The 23,612-nt window shown below is 43.9% G+C and overlaps 1 protein-coding gene and 1 long non-coding RNA gene across 2 annotated transcripts in view; one reads left to right on the top strand and one right to left on the bottom strand.

Annotated features, from left to right (window-relative positions):
• LOC147316797 (uncharacterized) overlaps window positions 1-17,995 on the top strand; it is a 33,044-nt gene extending 15,049 nt beyond the window's left edge. The window contains exons 2-3 of the long non-coding RNA XR_015131741.1: window positions 4,264-7,551; window positions 17,670-17,995. This is a non-coding gene — a long non-coding RNA (uncharacterized LOC147316797). The remainder of the gene's footprint in view (window positions 1-4,263; window positions 7,552-17,669) is intronic.
• A 2,143-nt stretch (window positions 17,996-20,138) lies between these two features.
• Window positions 20,139-21,688, bottom strand: LOC147316796 (fatty acid synthase-like). The gene is made up of 4 exons (XM_086313355.1): window positions 21,325-21,688; window positions 21,096-21,194; window positions 20,404-20,655; window positions 20,139-20,276 (listed from the first exon to the last, which is right to left on the bottom strand). Exons 1-4 carry the CDS (start codon window positions 21,412-21,414, stop codon window positions 20,139-20,141), a joined length of 579 nt encoding a protein of 192 aa, XP_086169481.1. The 5' UTR covers window positions 21,415-21,688.
• Between the last annotated feature and the right edge of the window lie 1,924 nt (window positions 21,689-23,612).

Here is a 23,612-nt window from a genome sequence, read left to right as displayed (position 1 = left end):
TCACATTTTTGAAACTCCTGATATTGCATGAAATCCCTTTATGCACACTTTGACTACAAGGGGTAGCCGACAAGCATTAAAAAAGGATAATGTTTTTAAAAATGGGAAGAGCAACCAAATTATAACATAACATTAAAGTGAGCATGTGCTACACACCTCCTGCATGAATCAATAAATTCAGATATATTTAATCAGTGATGCAAAATCTTACAAAACATACTTTGGTTTTGTCGAGTGGACTCTTGCTGCCTTTAGCAGAGAGTGCTAATTCTGGGACTGGTGGATGCTTACAGCACACAGTATATGAAGAAAACTATAAAGATGTTTACATACAGCCTATAAACATGGAGTGATGGTAATACAACCACAAATTTGTTTCACAGCTGAAATTAATCAGATAAAAATAAAAACTGCATTATTTTTTAATGCTGTGCCACTGGTATTCTATTTGTACTTGTCTAGATTTATACTCCTCTACACCTCTTTAGATGCTGTATTGCTTTAAAACATTGATGTGAAGATACCAGTGCCCATTCTGCTGGTTAAAAAAGTAAGAAGGTAATCTTTAAATACACCAAATGTTCAGGTACATCCTGAAGGGTGCAATATTCCACACAGGCAGGAGGGGTCACTGTTTGAAAACAGTTGCAGGTCAGCTAAAGTACATACAATGGCATAACACTGCAAACCAGGGATACTGGTTAAATGACCATAGGGAGATTTTAAATGGAAAAAACTAACAAAAGATCAAAATACATATGTACATATTACTCACAAATCATATCAAGTTTGAACTCTTTTTTTAGGGAACAGAAGTCAAATTAACCATGGGTTCAATCTGGTTACAAAAAGCTTTCTTCACATTAATACATTACTCATACGTCACCTGCATGTGGGTAAATCCTAGAGTCATACAGGAAGCAGCGGAGCCAGCTTCCTAGGCCTATACTGATATGTGTGTGAGCACATGGCTCCTGACAGTTATTTTGTATCCGTAATCATAATGCAACAATCAAAAAGAGAGGTGTTTGGATAAACTGTTATTTATTTTCAGGCTGTTTTTTCAAGATCCAGTGCATTTAACAGTGCATTGAAACATTTGATGCTGTGACGCAAAATTACCTAAACACCAATGAAAGGGTAATCAGAAACTTACAAAGTAGCCAGTAATCCTGGTGATGACTCGTGTGAACTTAAATCTTCTAGAAAAATATATGTGACCCTAGGACTTGTCATAGGATGCCATTTTAGCCTGCAGCCTGAAAATAGAGCATAAAATGTAAATCATGGATGGAAGGTTACATCGGACACCAAAAAGCATGTATTCATGCACCGCAGACGAGCTTTTCTACACTTCACCCAGACAAGCTGTATTTAAAACCACTAATGTCAGAACCAGTCATAACGTACTGCATGTAATGTGCCTAACACAGATCATCTCCTGTCTTTTGCCATGTGTGTGAAAGGGCCACAATGTCTAGCGTTCATGACAGAAAATGGCATCACACCAATCTTATATTTACCAAATTACATTCAAGCTATAATTTTTGAGAAGGTTCATGACATGTAGGTAAAATATTTTCCTCTACAAAACTCTAAATGTCCTTTGGCATCTTTGCTTTTTTAAAAAAATTAGCATACATCTTTAAATTAAATCAAAAGTAAGAAATATATGAAACTGATGTTAACGAGGCAGCTAGTGACTAGCTGAATAAAAAAAGTGCTGATGAGTCTTTGTGGTCACATGAGGCTCAGCTGAAGGAGATGGTGAGGAAAAGGTAACGGAAGGAGAGATGATGCAGAAAGGCACAGAGTAGGTTTCCTCCATTGTGTCTTCACTCCTGCAGTTTGAACTGGAAAGAACTGGTGCTCCATTTGGTTGTGTCACAGTCAAGCATGGTGCGCTCTGTGAAGATCACATTCCCTTCTGCATCTATCAGGATAATTGTATTGGTTCTGAATGGATAACAATACAGAGAAGAAAACAATTGTAAATTTAATATCTAATAAGTATGACAGTGGTTATGAAAAGTCACTTTTCAGACACTGTTTGCCGCTGCCCTGCTAAATGATGTTTTGATAGCTTTGGAAAGGACTAACCCTCTGACCTTTTGGCTACAAGAGAGTGTCTGTACCCAATAATCCAGTGTTTCATTGCTGTGGAGGATTGATTACACTGGGGATTTTTTGTGTGTGCCAAGAGTTCACTGTTCTGTGATATTGCTGTCTAGCACAGTAGTGTAGGTGGAGTTTGGGTGCCCCCTCAAATCCAAGAAATATATTATTATTTGAGGTCTGTCAATTCAAAGCTGCTTTTTACCTGTCCATTTGGAGACAGTAAAAACTAATATTCTTAAAATTCTATTCCTAAAATTAAAATCACAATTCAATTTCAAGTTAATAATATACAATCTTTTGATTTGACTAAAGCAGAACAATATTTAAAGAAATTTAAAAGGCCTTCTGGGTTTTGTTTGTTTGTTTGTTTGTTTTTTTGCTGTATTATGCTTTTAAAAACATCAAAATCCACAGTCAGATTACAACAAAAACAAACAAGAAGCACTCTGAGAGCGCAAATTGTATTCAATTCAATTCAATTTTATTTATATAGCGCCAAATCACAACAAAAGTCGCCTCAAGGTGCTTCATAGATATAGAGAAAACCCCAACAATCATATGACCCCCTATGAGCAAGCACTTTGGCGACAGTGGGAAGGAAAAACTCCCTTTTAACAGGAAGAAACCTCTGACAGAACCAGGCTCAGGGAGGGGCGGGGCCATCTGCTGCGACCGGTTGGGCTGAGAGAAGGAAGACAGGATAAAAGATTGTATTTTATCTCTATTAATATTCATTGCAGATGCAGATATGGAAAGCTGGAGTCTGTGTCGGGATCGCCAAGTAGCTGTTCCTGGTTCTTGGTTCTCCGGCTGTTGTACCTGTGTAGTTGGTGCACTGTCCCACAACATCACTCATGCTCAAGATTTACACAGGGCCAGATACCTACATTCAAGCTACCTTCTCGTAACAGCACAGTGATACAGAATTTTAGGATTTGTTTTAATAATGCACAAAAGTATTACAACTTAACTCTTAAAAATGTTAATCAAGAAACTGGGTTTTATGACGTGCAGCATGTCATAGCACGTAAAGCACGTGCAGTGCTTTAATTTGCTTCTCTTGCTATCTATGCATTTTTTCTGATACCTTCACAGGTGTTGAATAAACAAATGTTTGACCCTCACACAGAGCAGCTGTGCACGTCAAATAATGAGAAGTGCCACAACTTTCAATGTGTTAATGCATCAACTTCACTTGCAGCACAGGTGGTGGACTTTAAAGAAGGGTAACAAGATTGAATACACGGTTGTGCAACAATGCTGATGAAGTGAAGAAGCTTCTCGGATGAGAGGTGAAACGTCTTCAAGCAACTTAAAGAAGTCCAGACGCTTTTCTTTACAAGCTCCTTTGACTACGATGACCTGAATGACTGAGAACCTTCACAGACAACAATGCTGATTCTGTAGTTTATTGTATGACACCGTTATGTTTCCTTTACATGAACTGTGGGCAGTAGTAGCACTGATGTTGGTCGCTATGGTATTTGTAACTGTGGGTGTTCCTGTAGGGCTACGCGTGAGAATTCACAAATGTGCTGTTGCAACTTCCTCAAAAGCTGCAGTTGCTGCAGCCTCTGAGAAATGCTCACAGATTGATAGGTATGTTATGGAGCCTCGCAAGGCACATTGAAGAAAAAAAATTTGAACATGTATTTTGCGAGATGAAGATAGTGCTCAGTGGAAGGGGAAACACTCGTGGCTAGGTGTACTTTGATCTGGTGGTCTTTGTTGCATTCATTAACAACCAGCTGCAGTACTCTGTACAGCTTTACAGGTATTGATGGAAGCATGATAAATGCAAAGAAAAAAACTCTCAAGATCTTGCAAAACATTTGTGGGATCTTGCAAAAGTAAGTTTTGACAGAATTTGTTCTGTTTAGTGTGGTGCACAATAGCAATTTTCTAAGATCACACTTTAGCAATAAATTGACTTTGTGAAGTCCTTTATCATTCTTATTGTCATGGGCATATCCTATTATCTTTTTTCTATACATTAGATTTTATTTGTTGTCCCGTATACCAATTTGTCATTCTTTGTGAAATGCAGATGCATAAAACAGTTCTATGCAAAACATGCATGCTACTTTCATGCTGCACATTCTACAACAAACACTTATTTTGTGTGCATTTGTCTCTTTCAAACAGGTGCCGGTCCTCACCTCTGCAGTGCTGCCGTCTCCTGTAGCGCTGCATGGTTCTAAGCTAAGTTTCCTTTCCTTTTTCTGTTCTCTTAGATTTGTCCTCAGGTTTGAAGTGTCTGTGTTGTGCAGCTGGTCTGGTCTGTCTCTAGACAGTTCAGGCTGCACCCACTAGTTAAATGGTGGAGGCTCACAGCGACATACTCAACACACAAGTTTCTGAACTCTGCATGAGGGTTTCTCCGACGAAGTGAGGGCCGTGAGGCACAGCTCCCCGTCCCCCGGTGACCCTGCTAGGTCCACCTTCTTAGGGAAACCCTCTGCAGAGGAGCTGACAGAGCCAGGAACTTGTGAGTTGTGTGTGTCCACTCAGGCATCATTCATGCTTGTTCTGTAGGCAGTTCCTGTCAGAAGGAGGAGGCGCAGCAGGAGCATCGGGGGGCGGAAGACGGTGCCTCAGTGCCTCTCTCCTTCTGACATTGTTAAAGAAAACACAACAAATTTATAATTATTTATAACATAAACGAGGGAGCGCTGTTTACAGATACTGAGAAGTATAAAATCTGAATCCTTTCTCTCGTTTGCTCTGAGGCGCGGGGGGGAAATATCGACAAGTCGATCAACATCATCTACAGATACATTCGACATCTCGAAAAATGTAAATTGCCACTTGATTCGTCCATTTGGTTGAAAAACCCGACCGTGAACAAGGAGCGAATATCACACCGGAAACTAAGCGCTATGCGCCGGAAGTAGCATATGCTAAGGCGCACACAGGTCTAAGTTATAGGTCTAAGTTCCCCATAATGCACTGGGTGTTTCTTCTTCACTCAACATGTGTTAGTAGACCTCTCTGCATTCAGCCCGTCTGCCCCTCATCTATCGATGGATGTTTGTTAGAGGCTTTGGTTCCCACTGTCGCTCACAGACGGTCACCTAATGTTTCCCTGTGTAACTGCAGGGTCTTTGCCTTATAACATAGAAGTAGCTTGAGGTAACTGTTGTTATGATTTGATGCTGTGTGTGTGTAATAAAGCTCCCTTACTGACAGTGGGTCACCACAGCTTGTAGCTCCATGTATTTGATGTGGCACGTTTGCCCTCGCTGACACAACCCTAAAGGGATTTGTGTGTATGAATAAAGTTTATTGTTCATACAGTTCATTGCCGTATGTCTATGAAAGGCTGAATGAGGGTTGTAGCTCCCTCAGCAGCTGTGGAGCGATGGCTCGTGGTCACCTGATTCAGCCCTGGAGATGTGGTTGGTTAGACACGCTGCTTTAGTTGGACACTACAAACCACACTCACCTGTTTACACAAACACATACACACCTTTTGTGTTACAACCACCTTGTTACACTCAAACACCAGATGATGCATCTGAGCCAACTAAGGATTCACTGAGACTGAAGCTCGAGATCATAAGAATTTGAGGCTCAGCTGATACAGTATCATAGGACAATCCAACCATTGTATGTCAAGAGACTATAGGCAGTAAAAGCTCCATCTGGAGGAGGAACGACGTGGTTCAGAGCGTTGCCTCCTGCAGCTGGTGACATGTTCAGATTTCAGCTCTGTCGGTTAGAAAGTCTGTTTTTGTTTTTCATCTGTGTGTTGCTCTTTCATCCTTTTGTTCTTCCTCTTTCTTGCATCAAGCTGGCTGACTTCACCACTGATGAGGTAACCATGAGCAGTAAGCCTCGTGTCGCTCACAGTTACATTTAACATAGTGCGATAAACACACTCAGTCATTATAAGGTACATCCTCTAAAGGTTCACATAACAGACAAACAGGATAATAAAAATAATCTGGTTCTCTGCAGCGTCCTCAGATGAACAACACACAACATTATTAGACGTCTCAGTATTTGTTACACTGAACACAAATATAAACACAACACTTTTGTTTCCATGAGCTGAACCGGATCCTGACTGGTTTTGCGACATGTGTGTCATTGTGCTACACATGTACGGCATATTTCAGAGTGGCCTTTTATTGTGGGCAGTCTCAGACACACCTGTGCAATATTCATGCTGTCTAATCAGCACCTTGACATGCCACACCTGTGAGGTGTGGCATGTTAGACTACTTTTAATTAACTGCTTCAGCCCACTTACAATGAAAATGTAACAAAAAATCTTGTTCCTGACCTGTGCAGTATGTTAACACTATTGGAAGTAAAAATAACTCTAATTTTGAAAACACAACTTTCTTTCTTTCTTTTTTTTTTAATAAAGCTCTGACTTGTATTATGAGTCTGTGGTCTGGGAGAGAGTCTGTAACTCTGTCTGCAAAATACAGGATATAATGACCAATGTTGGGCAATTAATTATATAGTTACTTCTTCAAAAAAAGTAACCGAGTTATGCAAACAAAGTTTTTTGCAGCTGTTTACCTAAAAATGTAGCCAAGGCGTTTTTTAATTAAACATTTCAAACTATTTACAGAACAATCAGCTGTTCTGCATCAAATCCGATGCCACACAAATTATTTGTGCCACTCCAAAAAATAATTTGTGTCCACTATGAGATGAAGGAGAACAACAGCCTGATACCTGCAGGACAACAGCAGATGTATCACTGCTGTAACACCTGTAACATTCAGCAGTCGCCTCATTGTTCTGACACACACAACAAAACTGCTGACTACACTACACACTCACTACATAAGATTTGCGCTAAACGTCGCAAATCTCTCACATCTCCAAGCACCGCCGTCACTCCTAAAACTTCCTCCCGTTTCTAACCCTTGCCATATAATTTTTGATTGGTCCACATGGTACATTTTTCCACCAATAGGAAAGGGTGGTGGGGTGTTGTTTTTGCTCACAGGCTTTCGAGCGTTTTCCTTATAAAACGGCGTTTTCACCGTTTCTTCCCGCAGTAAATATAAACAACGACAGTATTCAGGAAGAAAACCAAACATTGCAGATATTTTTATCATAACTCTGGTTGTACGCGGCCGATCAACACAATTTAAAAACTGGTATAAAGTCCACACTTTTCCCGTCAGTTGTTCCGTCGGTCCTGCTCACATCTCCAATGGTTGTACACGTTGTCATTAACGTGGCTTCACTCCACATCAGCCGCTTTGCTAAAACACCGGTGTCGGCGCATAAGGACGCGTCAGAGCCTGACAGCGACGTTGATTAGCTGCGTATATACGAATGTGAATCGCGTGATTGGCTGGACTACGGGATAAGGTGGCCTCGTTCTAATCCTATACGGGAGCAGCCAGTCACTGACTAACACTGCAAAACAGGATTGTTAAAGTTTTCATTTTAATTTCAATTCAGGTGAATTTTTTTTTTTTTTTTTTTTGTGCGCGCAACGCAGATTTTCTGTGCAGAGACCGTGCCAGCAGTGCGCAATTGTGTACGCGCGCAGCTTAGAGGGAACATTGCTTGCGAGTGTCGGGTCTTTTGTGTTTGTAGAAAATGTTTCATATCTCTGAGTTCAGCTCATGGAAAACAGGAGCAAAAGCAAAAGTGTTGCGTTTATATTTTTGTTCAGTGTAAATGATAAAACATCAGGTTTGACCCAGAATACAGTTTGGTCCACATGGTGGCGCTGTGAAAAGTGCGCGCTGTACTGGTGGCACCAGTGTCCCCAGCCCACAGACCAGTGCTGCCACTAATCGAGTTTCATTAGCAGCATCTAAATGCTGTTTAAAGGTGGACTTCATCTGTCACACAGGAGCAGTTTGGCTTCGCTTTGCTTAAATAATGACCTGGACGTATTTCTGTATACACACCTGCTAAGGATCAGGTGACTTTTATAATAAAAGGTTAATACGTGAAACCTTAAAAATAAAAAGAGCTGTTTTTAGCAGTATTTAGGCTGCAGTCTGTGTATTATGTCCATGATATTCTACATTACAGTAAAAACAGTAATTATATAAAGAACAGATGGATCAGGATCCTGTCTGTGTCTTTACTATGATCTCAGCTGATAATGAGGCTTGAAAGAGACATGTTTGAACTTTTGCATTGATCAGACAAATAAGCCTGCATGTTTGCATGAGCTTTACCTTTAACTGTAAAACATGAAGCCTTTATTATTAAAAAAACAAAACCCTTTTGGTGTCATACAGGTAAGAAAGCAGCGAAGCGTTTTTCTCTCTAACAGACCTTTCATCTGTTTTCTCTGCCGTTGCTCTGATGGGACCTGCAGGGTGTTTTTGGTGACGTGGAGGTTTGCACAGTTGCTGCCTGTGGTGTGTGTAGAAATGTTCATGTTCTAGTCCCACTGTGAAGCACATAGACGTGTCCTGACTTCCTGTCTGTCCCACACTCTGTTGTCTCTGTTTGTTGCTGCCAACAGTACAAGTCATCTTTGCAGATTTTACTGAATTAACAAAAACATTTTTACTGAAAGACTTATTCAGTAAACACGTTTGTTACACTGAGACTGAAAAAGAGATCCCTGTTTACGCTCATAGAAAACGAGCCTCTGTTTTACTTTATTGAAATCATTTCTAATCACAGACAGGATCAGCAGGGTGCAGCTGCAGTGAGGTGTTAGTAGAGGAGCAGTGTTTGTGAGCTGTAGTCTGGATCAGGTCTCTGTGGGAGACTCGGGTTACAGTACTTCTGAATATCACACAGCACATTTCTTCAGAATCGGTTGCTGTTTGCTAACATTTGACCTTTGCCCTTTTAGGCTGCCCTTCTGGCGCCCGTCAATGGGGACTTGGGATCTGACAAGAAGCAAACTGGGGGAAGCAGCAGAGTACCAGACTTCCCTCCTCCAGCAGGCCGGGAGATCTTGTTGCGCACCTGTGTGCCGCGACCAGCAGCGTACTCCAAGGCGCTGCCTCAGCGGCTCTTCTGTGTCCTGATGAGGGAGGAGTTTAGGTTGGCCGGAGCCTTTTCCACAGACACGTCCTTCTTTTAAGTCCTGTGAACAATTCACACCTGGGATAAAGATAAGTGAAGGACACAGGATGGAGACTTTCACATAAAACAATAAAGCTGAATTGAACTAAAGTGAATAATTTGAAAATGACTCAGTGTTTTATCAGCGACACGTTACCGCAGCCTTTTAAGATCACTGAACCTGTTACTTCAAAAAACAACATGTAATGTTGAAGGGGACAAAGAGTTAGTTCATGTTTGACACTGATGTTAATCAAAACTTCCAAGATCCAGGTTGAATAAAACAGCATTAGGTGTGTGATTTCACTCTGCTCCACACACCTGCGTGCTCCAATCAGAGACACCAGAGGAACAGGTGATGAATGTGATGGGGAAGCATACGCAGGTGTGACATACAGAGCCGTGGGAATTACAGGACATTATTACTGTTGATATATTCTCAGCGATCAGCTGTTAGTGAAGAGCATGAAAACCTTACTGCACGTCGGTCAGCTCAACTTAGCTCGCTGGATAATTTACTTGTCAGCTTGAAAACTGTTAAGGTTCAAAAATTGAGGAAGGGTACAAGAGGTGCTCGAAGAATAACCACACTGGTCCGGCCGGGTGAAGTCAAATGAAGATTTTAATTCACACGTGGGAAGATCACTAGAAACAGCAATTGATCTTCAACTTAATCAAAGCATTAAACAGATATTTATACCGTCAGGGCTTAAATTTAATGACGCCCCTTCAACGTCACAGATACATTTTATACATAGATCAAATCAAAACCACAATGACTTTTGACACCGTTTAAAAGAACAATTGTCTTCTATGTTCATAACAGGTGCTTCCTGTCACTGCCGGATGCTCGCTTGTCATCCTGACACCTCAGCAGCAGTTCTGCGACAAACTGCTCTTTTTGCAACCCCAGCAAAACATGATTAAACTTTCACCTATAAATGATTCTCTAACTAAGTGTGTGTGTGTCTGTGTGCTAACCACAATTGCACCCTGTTTCACCTCGCGACTAGCTCCTAACCTCTAACCAGACAGAGAGACAGAAACCACTCTGATATGTAACAACTGAGACTATGTATGTGTCCTCTACTAAATAAATGTTTTAATCAAGAACCCCTACTAAAAGCTTAATACAAGAATATGAACATATAAAAGATATTAAAATGAACTGTTGTGTAAGCATGTACTGCAATTCCTTCTATGTTCTAGTTTTCCCTCAGCATGGATCATCTAGACACTCTCACTAGATGAAGCTCAAAACCATTAATGAACCTGAACATCAACTCAAATAAGCACAGATATGCAATATGTATAAAATAGTTATAACTGCACCTGGAATACAAAGTTAACATCATCATAAACATCTTAAGGCCATCTTAAAGCTATCTGTTACATTGTTAAAGCAATGATCATACTGCAGATTATATTATGCTGGTAAAATACTTTTTGTTCAACCTATGTATACTTTTTGTTCAACCTATGTATCGACCTCTGGCACACCAGAGGTCGATACATAGGTTGTTGTTCACTCCTCAGTCCACTCGACTACTTCCAGATCCATCATCGGCATCATGGACATAGGGGCCACCGCCCCAGGGTCCACTGCCTTTACAATCACCTTCTCTACCAACCTTCGGGCACAAGGAATGAGACAACAACCACAGGTCACCAAAATACCCACCAATACAGATAGAGAAAACATAATTGACAGAGCAAACCCCTTCCACTTTCCGAACACTGAGGTCATCCAGCTCTCCAGCGGGTTGTCAATTCCCGAGTGGTCATGCATGGTTCTAGAGAGACTCTTTAGCCCCTCCAAGGCTCGCGTCACCGAGCCATCTGGAGCAGTGTTATTCGGGATAAAAGTACAACACTGATCACCGAACATCGCACAAACCCCCCCTTTTTCCGCCAATAACATATCAAGGGCCATTCTATTTTGGACTCCCACTAATGAGGTCGGACCCATCTGCTCCGCTAACCCTTCCATCCCGTCTCTGGTAAGGTTAGAGAGCCTCAGCAAATTATAGTGAACATAATTGATTCTATCTACATTCTTGTTCGGGGTCACTGGAAAGAGAGCAGAAATTATTGGAAGATTCTCAAAACCAGCAGCTATTTGGTCTACGAGTTTATATTCACTTGGAACTCCTCTGGGGACCCCTATTGAGTCAATCCAGGTTGGCGAGTTCAGCCTAGGGTCATAAGCGTGTGTTCCCTCAATCCCCCTTTTGGACAGGATATGTCTCTTCCGCCTAGCTGCCAATGTGCGTGTGTTGTGCTGTGGAATGTTTTTTACCTGATTTCCAATTAGCATAAGAGGTGCTCCTAGCCTCACCATCGCGCACGTCCCCACACTTCCCAGAGGAACACGAGCCAAAAGAGTCTTATGCCCACAATAATAGTAAAGTCCACTTCTAGCCCAAGTCCCAATTAAAGTGTTGGGATCACTTACATTGTTTGTGGTTCTTCCTGTCTGGGTAACAGCGCACCAACTTGGGTCGATTTCTCCCACGTTATATATTACTTTATCTGTGGAGAACTTAAAGCACGTATAATTATCTTTTTTCGGCAAAAATGGTCCTGCCTTTGTCCGCTTGTCAACTGGAGGAAACAAACTGGACAAGACAGTGCAGTCTCCAGTACTCACCGCTCCCCTAGTCATTCGCAACATGCAATCATAGCCCCACTTGTCCTCCAGATGGAGTGGAGCGGGCTTTGTGAACAGACGTGGTCTAGCAGAGGCGCAAGCAACACAATTAGATAGCTCTTGTTCCCTAGCATTTAGAGCCATCCAGTCCAGCCAGAGATTACTGTCACTGAACCCAGTGGCGCGCTCAATTAAATCTTGAGGCTTCAGTCTAGTATAGTCCACCACCAGGACTCGTCTATCCTTTGGTTCCTGTTCCTCTGGTACCGCATATGACGACCCGTTTCCCCTTTCTCCTGTAAAATGTACAACAGCGTTCATTGGGTCGCTAATCATGTGTATTTCCTTTTCTTCTCTAACTGGCTCTACGGGATTTACGGGATTGGCCTTTTCAAGAAAATTGACTTTAATTAACCCCTTCGGGTCAGTTCCCACAGTCTCCACACCCAAGACTAAATATACAGAGTTTTTACGCCGCCAGTTGCCCAGCGACATAGTCAAAGGATTCTTAGATGGACTATAATCTCTTTGAAGTTTTAACACGTTCTCTAACCCTTGTCCTGACGTTTCCCCATTTTCCCCAGTGTAACCCTTTACCTGATTCCAGTTCCGACACCAGTTTGCAAAGGGCCTACTCCCTCTTTCACAATGTGTACTTACTGCATAATCCCAACAAACCCACACATTATATGCTCTCCAACTACTATCTGCTCCTCCACACTTAAAAACATCGCATAAATCAAACGTGAATGAAGTTGTGGACCCATTAACATAGTTCAACTCTAAACCACCATATGTACTCAGGCACTCATCCCTTTTACCCGAAACCTCGCGTTTTGATCTCCTTTTTAGCCCTATTTCAATAAACAGTTTCTCTTTTGGTGCTGGATTCAACTGGCCCCCGTGTTCAGACAGTTCACGGGGGCCTCCCTGCAAAATATAAACAAGCAAACATAGGGCCATTATCAATATCATCACAGTCATCAAACTAACAATCACAAGCAACATTTTAATTAGTCCTCTCTCCTCACGAATCTCCGGTTCGCGGGGTGGCATTGTGTGATGTATATTTTGTACTTAACATAAATTTTGAAACTTTTGTTTCTGTTTTCCCCTTTCCCTTTCACTCTTTTTATTTAAACCACCCCTTTTTAACCTCTTAGGTTATTACCACTCCTTTCTGTAGACGCGGCGATTTCCTCCTAGGCTGCTCTTCTTTCTTCGGCCTTCCAGGTGGACTACTGGTCGGCCCGTTACACAGGTGAAGAGGTTTATTCTGCCTCTGTTCCTTGACACCTGCGTTCTTTGAAGACGAATTTTCCTCCACCAAGCTCTCGTGTGCGGGTGCACACTGCGACCAGTGGTACCAGGTGTCGCCTTTCCCTTTCAGCTGGACTGCTGTAGCCGTCCGGGCGGTCACCTCATACGGACCAGTCCAGCGGGGCTCCTTCCACTTTCGCTTAATGACCTTTAGCCACACCGCCTTTGCGTCCGGGACCTCTCCGTTCCCCGTGGGTCTCTCACAAGTGACCTGTTTTGTAAAGCTGGACACAAGAGCTTTCAACTCATTAAAATATTCTGCATGAGACCTGTTGCTTGTCCTGGGCTGCTCCACTGGGACCACTGTCCAGGGTGCTGGAAACTGTCTCCCAGTCAGCAGCTCGTAAGGGGTGAAACCTGTGGATTGGTTAACAGAACATCTTATGGTCATCAAAGCAATGGGCAGGGCTGCGACCCAATTTAGCCCTGTCTGCGCACAGATTTTAGCCAACTTGTTTTTCAAATTTAGGTTCATCCTCTCTACCTTTCCTTGAGATTGAGGATGATAGACCGTCCCGAACTTATGTTGCACTCCCAACATCCTCTCTACCTCTTGCAAATCTTTGTTCTTGAAGTGAGTACCATTGTCTGATCTAATTCTCTTGGGAAACCCATGCCTTGGAATGTAATGATTGATTAAGCACTTAATCACGCTTTTCGCGTCTTCACGTTTGGTTGCCCATGCTTCGGGCCATCCAGTCAGAACATCCACACACACCAACAAATACCTCACACCACCTGGTCCTGTATCAATCATGTCGGTATAATCAATCACGACCTCTTCGCCTGGCCTTTCTGGCATGAGAAACTTACCAGCTTCAGGTTTTACTGCTGGCTTTGGATTGTGTGCCCCACAAATTAGGCACGTTCTGGCCTTTTCCAGTATCATCCTTCTCAAATCAGGATGCCACCATCGGCACAAATTTCTCTCCATCTGTTTCACTCCCACGTGACCAAGCCCGTGAGCCTCATTCACCTTCTGTTCCGCCATTTTGGCCGTTAAGGCGGGACGCCCATCTGGCCCCCTCCACAAACCGCCATCTTGCCAGGCTCCTTTGTTTTCCCACACCCCCTTTTCCTCTGGGGATGTCTCCTCCTGAGCCTGTCTCACTTCTTCCATACTGTTAGTACTGGCCTCCTCTTCTGGGGTTACCTGTACCATTTGTCTCTGTCCTTTGTAGCCTGCTGCTTCCTTTGCGGCTTCATCAGCTTTCTGATTTCCTTTTGCCACCATACTGTCTGCTTGTGAGTGGCCTTTGCATTTTATAATACTTACCTCGTCTGGGTCCTCCAGGGCCTTTTCCAGTTCCTCCATTTCCTTTTGGTGACAGATGGGTGCATTAGTGGCCGTTCTGAACCCGGCTCTCTTCCACTGAGCCAGTTCCACATGAGCTGCTCCAAACGCATATGCTGAGTCAGTGTAGATGTTCACTCTCATGTTTTTAGCCAACCTCAGGGCTCGAGTTAGGGCTATCACTTCAGCTCTCTGGGCCGACTGTTGTCCCTCAATTTTTCCTGCTTCTTTCACCTGAAACTCAGTTCCTACTCTACAGACTACTGCATAGCCGGCTTTTAATCCTTCTTCATCTCTGTGGCAGCATCCATCTGTGAACCAATCCTCAGCTCCATGTATGGGCTCTGCCTTCAGGTCTTCCCTGATTTTTCCTTCAACTTGGGCTTTCTTAATACAATCATGTGGTTCTCCTGACCCCATTAGGTCTGCCATATTTATTCCTTCATGTGTGAATGTCAGATTTGGCGCATCTAAAATTTTGCTCAACCTTTGTTGCGTCAGTGGGGTCATTGTGAATACCTGTGAGTTCACATAGGCCACTACACTGTGTGTGGTAAGCACTCTCAGTGGGTGTTCCCTCACTATGTGTGCTGTTTTCTGAATTATCTTTGCTACTCCTGCTGCGTGTTGTGTGCATGTGGGATGCCTTGCTTCTGTTGAATTTAATCTTATGCTGACATACATAAGTACATCTCTACCTCCCCCTTTTTTCTGAAACAACACACCATTCACAACTCCCTTTGTTTCTGAAACATAAAGATAAAATGCCTCATCATAGTTAGGTGTGGCTAGATCTGTGGCTCTTGACAAATCCTGTTTTAGTGAAATGAACGCTGTCTCTGTGTCCGGCGTCCAAGGCAATTCAGCCTTAAGATTTCGAACGCCGACTTTCTTGATCAGGTCCCTTAAAGGGGCAGTTTTACCAGCATAGTTCGGAATGAACTGCCTACTGTAACCTGTCAAGCCAAGAAAGGAAAGCAACTCCTTCACAGTTCTTGGTTTTGGATGTGTCAGAATTTGGTCTCTGTGTGTGTTCATTAACCCCACTGATCTGTGTGCGATCACCCGGCCCAGAAATGTTACCTCTGGTCGGACCAACTGTAGTTTTTCTTTACTCACTTTGAAGCCACACTCCGCCAATCTGTTCAACACCACGAGCGATGCTGCCGTACAGGCCGCTGCTGACGGGGCTGCAATAAGAAGATCATCAACATACTGTATTAATGTACAGCCCTCTGGCAGTTGACATGGGGAGAGTGCCTCTTTCAATACTTGATTGAAAATTCCTGGTGAGAGTGCAAAGCCTTGTGGTAGGCGTGTGTACCTAAATTTCCGGCCTCTGTATGTGAAAGAGAAAATGTCTCTGAGTGACTCGTGCAGTGGGAGACAAAAGAATGCATTCGCTAGGTCAATACATGTGAACCATTTTTGGTCCCCAGTAATTTCGGTCAGAGCTGTGTAGGGATTTGGTACAGGCACAGTATCAGTCCTCAGTATGGCATTTATTGCTCTCAAATCATGTGCCATACGGTACTTCCCTGTCCCATGTTTTTCCACTGGCAAAATAGGTGTGTTCCAAAATGACCATGAGGGCTCAAGCACTCCTGCCTTCCACAGCCCTTCAATGGTTTCAGCTATACCTTCCTCTGCTTCAGTTTTGTGCTTATATTGTGGTCTGTTAATTGGTGTGTCAGACTTCAGCTGGAACAGGACAGGCGAACAGTTAGCCAAACCTACATCTGTGGGCCCTGCGGACCACAAAGTATCAGGCAATTTCAAGAGCTCAGCTACTGCATCAGGATGATCCATTCTTTCCCTGCCATGTATTCTGGAGATTTTTTTATGTTCTAAGATCACTGCATCGTTGGACAAACAAGTTATGCGATATATTTTACATTTTGGTGCATACCAGAGATTTGGAATTTGGGTGCTTTGCCAGCATGCGTTGTCCAGCGCCCGCTTGACCATCGGTCCCAGATCTCTTGGCCCATGACCCTCGTGGACCGCCAAGGTAATGTGAGGGGCTGAATCCTCTCCCACATTGTACCAAGGCAGTTGTTCATCAGTAAATTTCACAGCCGCGGCCACACCTTCTGGTCCAACATAAATGTTATGTGTTCGCACATTCCACGTCTGTCCCTCGAGATCAGACTGGAACTGTTCCCGATAGATATCGTTATCTTCCCTATCATAAAAGAGTGTGACGTGGAAAGGATCCCGTGGCGGGGAATAGACGGCCAGGCTCATTATCCAGGGTTTCCACAGCTGATAATGTCTCAGAATGCCTTCTTCCACTAGCCTCCCCCAGTAGATTTCGGCAGTGGGTTGTTCAGAGTTCTGGACTAGATATTGAGTCTTTGAAGGTGATCCCAGACATGGGAATTCTTTTCCTCCAGGCAGAGTAACAATCAGTCCATCTGGTGAGCACATGATCGTGGCTCCCAGCTTCACGAGCAGGTCCCTGCCCATGAGATTTGCAGGCACCTGTGAGGACACCACATATTGATGTTTCAAAGTCTGTTTTCCCAGCTTTGTCAATGCTGGATCTGTCAATGGCAGAGTCATCGGTATCCCGGAAAAACCGACCACATTAACTGTGTGACAGGAGAGTGTTGCACTGTCTGGTGTGTCTCTTAATGTCGAGTATGTTGCTCCAGTGTCTACCAGAAAGGGCAATTCAGTGCCTTCCACGGTCATCGACAGCATGGGTTCTGCCGTCCCCACGCTGTTCGGTCTCTCCGGGCTCATCTGTTTTCTCTGCCGTTGCTCTGATGGGACCTGCAGGGTGTTTTTGGTGACGTGGAGGTTTGCACAGTTGCTGCCTGTGGTGTGTGTAGAAATGTTCATGTTCTAGTCCCACTGTGAAGCACATAGACGTGTCCTGACTTCCTGTCTGTCCCACACTCTGTTGTCTCTGTTTGTTGCTGCCAACAGTACAAGTCATCTTTGCAGATTTTACTGAATTAACAAAAACATTTTTACTGAAAGACTTATTCAGTAAACACGTTTGTTACACTGAGACTGAAAAAGAGATCCCTGTTTACGCTCATAGAAAACGAGCCTCTGTTTTACTTTATTGAAATCATTTCTAATCACAGACAGGATCAGCAGCGTGCAGCTGCAGTGAGGTGTTAGTAGAGGAGCTGTGTTTGTGAGCTGTAGTCTGGATCAGGTCTCTGTGGGAGACTCGGGTTACAGTACTTCTGAATATCACACAGCACATTTCTTCAGAATCGGTTGCTGTTTGCTAACATTTGACCTTTGCCCTTTTAGGCTGCCCTTCTGGCGCCCGTCGATGAGGACTTGGGATCTGACAAGAAGCAAACTGGGGGAAGCAGCAGAGTACCAGACTTCCCTCCTCCAGCAGGCCGGGAGATCTTGTTGCGCACCTGTGTGCCGCGACCAGCAGCGTACTCCAAGGCGCTGCCTCAGCGGCTCTTCTGTGTCCTGATGAGGGAGGAGTTTAGGTTGGCCGGAGCCTTTTCCACAGACACGTCCTTCTTTTAAGTCCTGTGAACAATTCACACCTGGGATAAAGATAAGTGAAGGACACAGGATGGAGACTTTCACATAAAACAATAAAGCTGAATTGAACTAAAGTGAATAATTTGAAAATGACTCAGTGTTTTATCAGCGACACGTTACCGCAGCCTTTTAAGATCACTGAACCTGTTACTTCAAAAAACAACATGTAATGTTGAAGGGGACAAAGAGTTAGTTCATGTTTGACACTGATGTTAATCAAAACTTCCAAGATCCAGGTTGAATAAAACAGCATTAGGTGTGTGATTTCACTCTGCTCCACACACCTGCGTGCTCCAATCAGAGACACCAGAGGAACAGGTGATGAATGTGATGGGGAAGCATACGCAGGTGTGACATACAGAGCCGTGGGAATTACAGGACATTATTACTGTTGATATATTCTCAGCGATCAGCTGTTAGTGAAGAGCATGAAAACCTTACTGCACGTCGGTCAGCTCAACTTAGCTCGCTGGATAATTTACTTGTCAGCTTGAAAACATTTAACTTTAACAAAATGTTCACCAACACGGGTCAGTGTAGGTCACTGAGTCATCCTGCACACTAGCCCTGCCCCGCCCACCTGTGTTTATACACCTCTGCAGCCCCTCCTCCTTCAGCCGGGACATTTGTTCTAGCCTTCATTCATAAACTCGGCTTTCTAACATGCAGCTAAAGTTCAGTCTGCATGCTCGACCCACATACTCCTGGTAGCTGACGTGAAATACTGCTGTGCGTAAGGGTCGGGCGGGTGACCACGTCACCTGGTCATGGGGTAAATGCTGCGGCCGGGTTCAACTCTGACCTGAGGCCCTTTATTTCTCCCTCCCTGCTTTGCTGTCTGGTCTTCATTGTGCTATTAAATACAGACAAAAAAGTTTGTTCTCCTCCTTCCATCACCACCTTTGTTGCATGTAGAAAAGTGTCATATAGAACCAGTCGTTACTTTAATGGTCTGAACTAAACGGTCGGGTGGCGCCAACAGCGACTAAGAATTTTCTGGGCCAACAGGATTTGTGTTTCAGTCCCTGATAAACTGACCCATCCTCTAAAAAACAAAACCCAAAAACTATATTTACAAGATAAATGATCAGAAATAGTAACGACAACAAAAGCACAGGAATCATAGATCCAACGGGACAGGCTCGTTACAATGAAGGAAAACACTGAGCGACTGTTGAGGCCCTTATTAGTCCTACAAAACATAACAGAAATGTTACAATAAAACACAGAGGCCTTTATTGTCACGTCCATCGTACTGTGACTCCTCAGCACATTCATCTCCAATCAGCAGCTTCCTTCACTGACCCAATCACAGGTCTCAGGCCAGCTGTTGTACTCAGGTTTGGATTATTTGCTGAGGTTTTAGATCTCTGGACCAAAGCCTTTAAAAGGAAACAGTTTCTCAGAGGTTACATCAGTAAATATGATCTCACTGTTACAGTGATCATTCACATCTCTGATTAACCTCTGAAGAGACACATTTGGTCCTTAGCGACGCCTCTGTCACAGGCGTCTGTCAGAACAACAGCGTGTGTTTGACACAGTCCATCATGAAGAGAAGCAGTTTTTCTTCTGAATTAGTGAAATAACTGGTCTGTAAATTACAGTAACACGAGTGTCATTGTTAAAACACAGTTTATGAAACACTTAATTTGTTGTTAACTTATTGACAACGTAAACATTTGCTGGTTGCCACTGTAACTGATGACTGTGTGGTCACATGACTGAAAAGTAAACAAATATCACAAAATAAAGAAATGCCTCCAACTTGTGTTACGAGTAGTTAGTGTGCAGAAACACGGCTGCAGGGTCAGCCCTCCCTCCACAGTCGCTCATCAGGCTGGTCGCAGCGCGTTTGCCTGTCTACTGATGTCTGCATGAGCAGAAACACCAATTTGAGTGATGTTATGTAATTCAGGATTCAATCAATGTGTCAGTGTTTGTTACTTTGTTACATTAATTTTTTAACCACGTTATTTTGTTGTGGGATGAACTTCTGCAAACAACAACATATGGCAACAAAAAACAAAACTTGCAGTTGGAATCGATGGAGCTGTGAGATGATGGGATGTCGACTGGTTCACTAACCATTAACATTTGGGATATTAGGATAACAGTAGCGTGTAAACATAAGCAGTGCAAACACTTCCTATAACGACACATTTACAGTCTAGTTTGGGGAAAGCTGAGGAATTAGGGTGAAGAGATGGTGGATGTTTAACCCTCCCTTGGTTTGACAGCTCGCTCAGCCAGCGAGTTATGAATGATGTTCTTGATAGACTCCGCCCCCGCGCCTTCTAGGAAAGTGTGGTGATCTCCCTTGATGACGTGGACCGACACCTCGCCATCACAGACCTGAAGAAAGACGCAGTACACAGTTTGAACATTGGAAGGCTCAGACAGAGTTTATAGAAACACACACAAGCGCACACACGCACAGTGAAGATAAGTACTACAGACTGATGTAAATGTGCATCGGTACCTCGCTGAGCTTATAGTCAGCTCCCAGGTTTTGCTCATATTCGCTGCTGGTTTCGGCGCGCAGCAGCTTCACGCTGCCGTGGTATTTTGCAGTAGGTACATATGCATCAGCAGCCTTTAGCTTGTAGTAGAAGGCGGAGGCTACAAAGTGCAGTGAGTCTCGGTCGATGTCCTTGTGAGCGGAGGTGATTAGGTCCACGGCCACACTGACGCGTGCATTCAGGTCTGACAGCGGGAGCAGAGTCTCCAAAAGCTGTAGGATGTAACCATGGAGACGACTGTAAGTTCATAGCAAACGTTACCGCGTGCTCGCGGAGATATTGTTGTTTTCAGAAAAGTAAGTGACACATAATTAATGAACATCACAGATCTTATGTATATGAAAATGCAAAATGAAGATGTTTTGATATTCAGGAGTTACAAATGTCAGCTTTCAGTGAGAAACTGTACGAAGGTTTGATTTAACCGCATGTTTTACTTTAGTCTCCATAACAGCTCCAAACATCACATCATTGTTGAGTCAAACCTGCACCACACACAGACTGTGCTGGAACAGCAGCTCCAGACTGTGTTACAGTCACCATCTTTACCTTACAGGCGCCGTGAGGCAAAAGCTCAGGTTGTGTGGCCTTTAACGCTGATGCCACATAAAGGAATACTTGTGTGTGAACCTGTGGGTCAGAGACAGTATACCTTGTTGTATTCAATGCCAGTGAACTGCTGGATGAAGGCACACAAGGCTTCAGTCTCAGCCTCAGACTCGTTGCCGGGTGTTAGCTTGGCTCTGTAGCTCTGCAAATCAAAAACACAGTTAAACCTGTTCACATGCAGATCATGTGACCAGAGCTCATCCTTCAAAACCAACATCACACACGCTATACAGCATATACATGAAATAAAGATGCGCGAGTGTTTCTCTGACCTGTGTGTACGCTGCCACATATGAATGTGAGCCATCAAAGAGAAACAGGAACTCCACAGGCTGATTCTGGGTCTGCAGCTGAGAGCACATTTCAAATGCTACACAGGCACCAGAAGAATATCCAGCGACTCTGTACGGGCCGTCCGGCTGCACCTGCCTGACGCAGCTCACGTAGTAGGCAGCCAGGGACTCAATGCTATCCAGAGGAGCAGCTGCAAAGGAAACACATGAGGGGAGTTAGTTTGGCTGCACAGTGACATAAACAGCTGATGCACAACATGTGAGTGACAAAGGTCTGAGAACAGAACCACAAACTTTTAAACTGTGAAACAAAGAAAACATGAAATCACATCAGGTCTTTGGTTTTCCTCAGGCCATTATGGAGGGAGCTGTATATGTACAAGTGTTTGTAGTTTCACCTTTGAACAGTCAGACTTTCAGCTTTAACACATTTTGCTGTTTAACAGTTACACACGTTTTGATACACATGATTGTGACACCTGGTGAGGACGCACACTCATCATTTGATGACAAGTAAGGACACGTAGTTTCCACGATGGTTCAAAGTGTTGATTTTGTGTTTTAAAGTTTTTCTCTGTGACTGTAAAGTCATTTTAATATGAGCCCCATTATGCTGACAAACCCACGCAGACGATGCACACAGCTCAGCAACACCAACAAGCCTGAAACTCAAATGACATGAAAAGTTATCCATGAGGCGCCAAAACACAACAACAGCTGCAGCAAAGGCTCTTTGTACTGTAAGATGAAGATCCTACAAAAGTAGAAGCCTCACAAACCACATGTAGACTGGTTGTGCAAACTCCCACAGACCCTGCAGTCGAGAGGATAACAAGCTGCTCCAGTGATCATGACCAGGACACAAACTGCTTCCTCCTGAATCAGAGGCCTGACTGACAGACACACCCTGGCATAGAGGAGGCTGAGGAGTGTGACAGTTGGAGCACACGCTCAGGTCTAGGTCTTTAAACAGGGGAACCACCACCCCAGTGTGCCAGTCCAGAGGCAGCATCCCAGAGCTTCACGCAGCGCCGTGTCAGCCAGGACGGCCCTGCAACACCCAGATCCTTCTCATCAGCCTCAGGTCTGTCCTAAATCCTAGCAGGAGCTACCACGACGCGTACCACAAAATGCATCGCACTGGTTCTTCCCAGTAGTTGGAACTGGTTGTCTGCTTGCCAATGAATCCTGCTTATTGGTTCCACTTGTGCTACAATCAGGACGAATTGTAGTGGGTTAGGGTTAGCTGGATATGTGCTGGATATGTGGTGGAGGGTAACTGCAGGAGAAGAAGCTAGTGGGGGAGTAGAGCAGGGGAGGATGTGGGTCCCCGGGGCCTGCTGGAGGGCAAGGGCCATGCCCGATGTGAGTAGCAGCAGGGCCAGTGCGCCCAGGAGCACATCTTTTTCGACCGTAAGGGAGACAGGAGGCCGACTCACTGCCTCGGCTAAATGGAGAGGGAATTTCAGAAGGGCCAGGGCACAAGCATGGACCTTTTTCAGCTGTAAGGGAGACAAGAGCAAGGTGTGACGTAGGTCCCCGGGGCCTGCTGGAGGTCCAGGTCCACGCTCGATTTGAGTAGCAGCAATGGCCAGTGCACCAGGAGCACATCTTTTTCGACTATAAAGGAGACAGGAGGCCGAACAGGTCTCTGACCCTTCAGCATAGACAGGTGGCTGAATGGGCCCCTTGGGCCCTCCAGCCGAGACAGACAGCTCAAACGGGTTCCTCTGACCCTTCAGCGGAGACAGACACCGAACCAGCATGTGTGGAGACCTCTGGCAGTGTGGACACTGGCTGGAGCTTAGTGGCACATTGGCTTGGCTCAGGCAGTGGTATGCAGTCCTCAGAGGGCTGAAAGTGTTCTCCAACACATCCAGCAGAGGACAGAGGACTCTACTAAAAAATCCGACTCTACTAACCTATCAGAGGCTGCTTAAGATCAGAATGCAATCATCTGCAGTTTTCTTCTTAATTAACAATAAACTTAGTGTATATGTACTCCTAAATTTGATGAAAGTGATAAATAATAGACAGCTCTCTCTCTCTCTATATTCTGACATTTAACTAATTCAAAAGATATTTCAATATTTATTTATCTAAAACAAAACAAGTTAGAATAGCCTTTATTGTCATTGTACAGAGTACAACGAAATTGGAGTGCCACTCCCTTGGTGCAAGTTTCAATAATAAATATAAATGTAAAATATAAAAAGTACAAAAAAACAATCGTAAGTACTCAAACAATAGTTTGTACAATATATACA

Source organism: Aulonocara sp. 'chitande type north' Nkhata Bay, linkage group LG12 (genome assembly GCF_057382095.1).
Source record: "Aulonocara sp. 'chitande type north' Nkhata Bay isolate Kocher_YH1m ecotype deep benthic linkage group LG12, A_spYH_male_GT1.1, whole genome shotgun sequence".
NCBI classification, from domain to species: Eukaryota; Metazoa; Chordata; class Actinopteri; order Cichliformes; family Cichlidae; genus Aulonocara; species Aulonocara sp. 'chitande type north' Nkhata Bay.
The sequence above is the reverse complement of the archived record's forward strand: the minus strand, read 5'-3'. Positions and strand labels throughout refer to the sequence as shown.

Coding starts and splice junctions, on each gene's coding strand:
- LOC147316796 (XM_086313355.1), bottom strand. CDS start 21,414: ATGTGCTCTCAGCTGCAGACCCAGAATCAGCCTGTGGAGTTCCTGTTT. Junction 21,195..21,324: donor ATGTGGCAGCGTACACACAG/GTCAGAGAAACA, acceptor TTTGATTTGCAG/AGCTACAGAGCCAAGCTAAC. Junction 20,277..20,403: donor CTGACTATAAGCTCAGCGAG/GTACCGATGCAC, acceptor GTCTTTCTTCAG/GTCTGTGATGGCGAGGTGTC.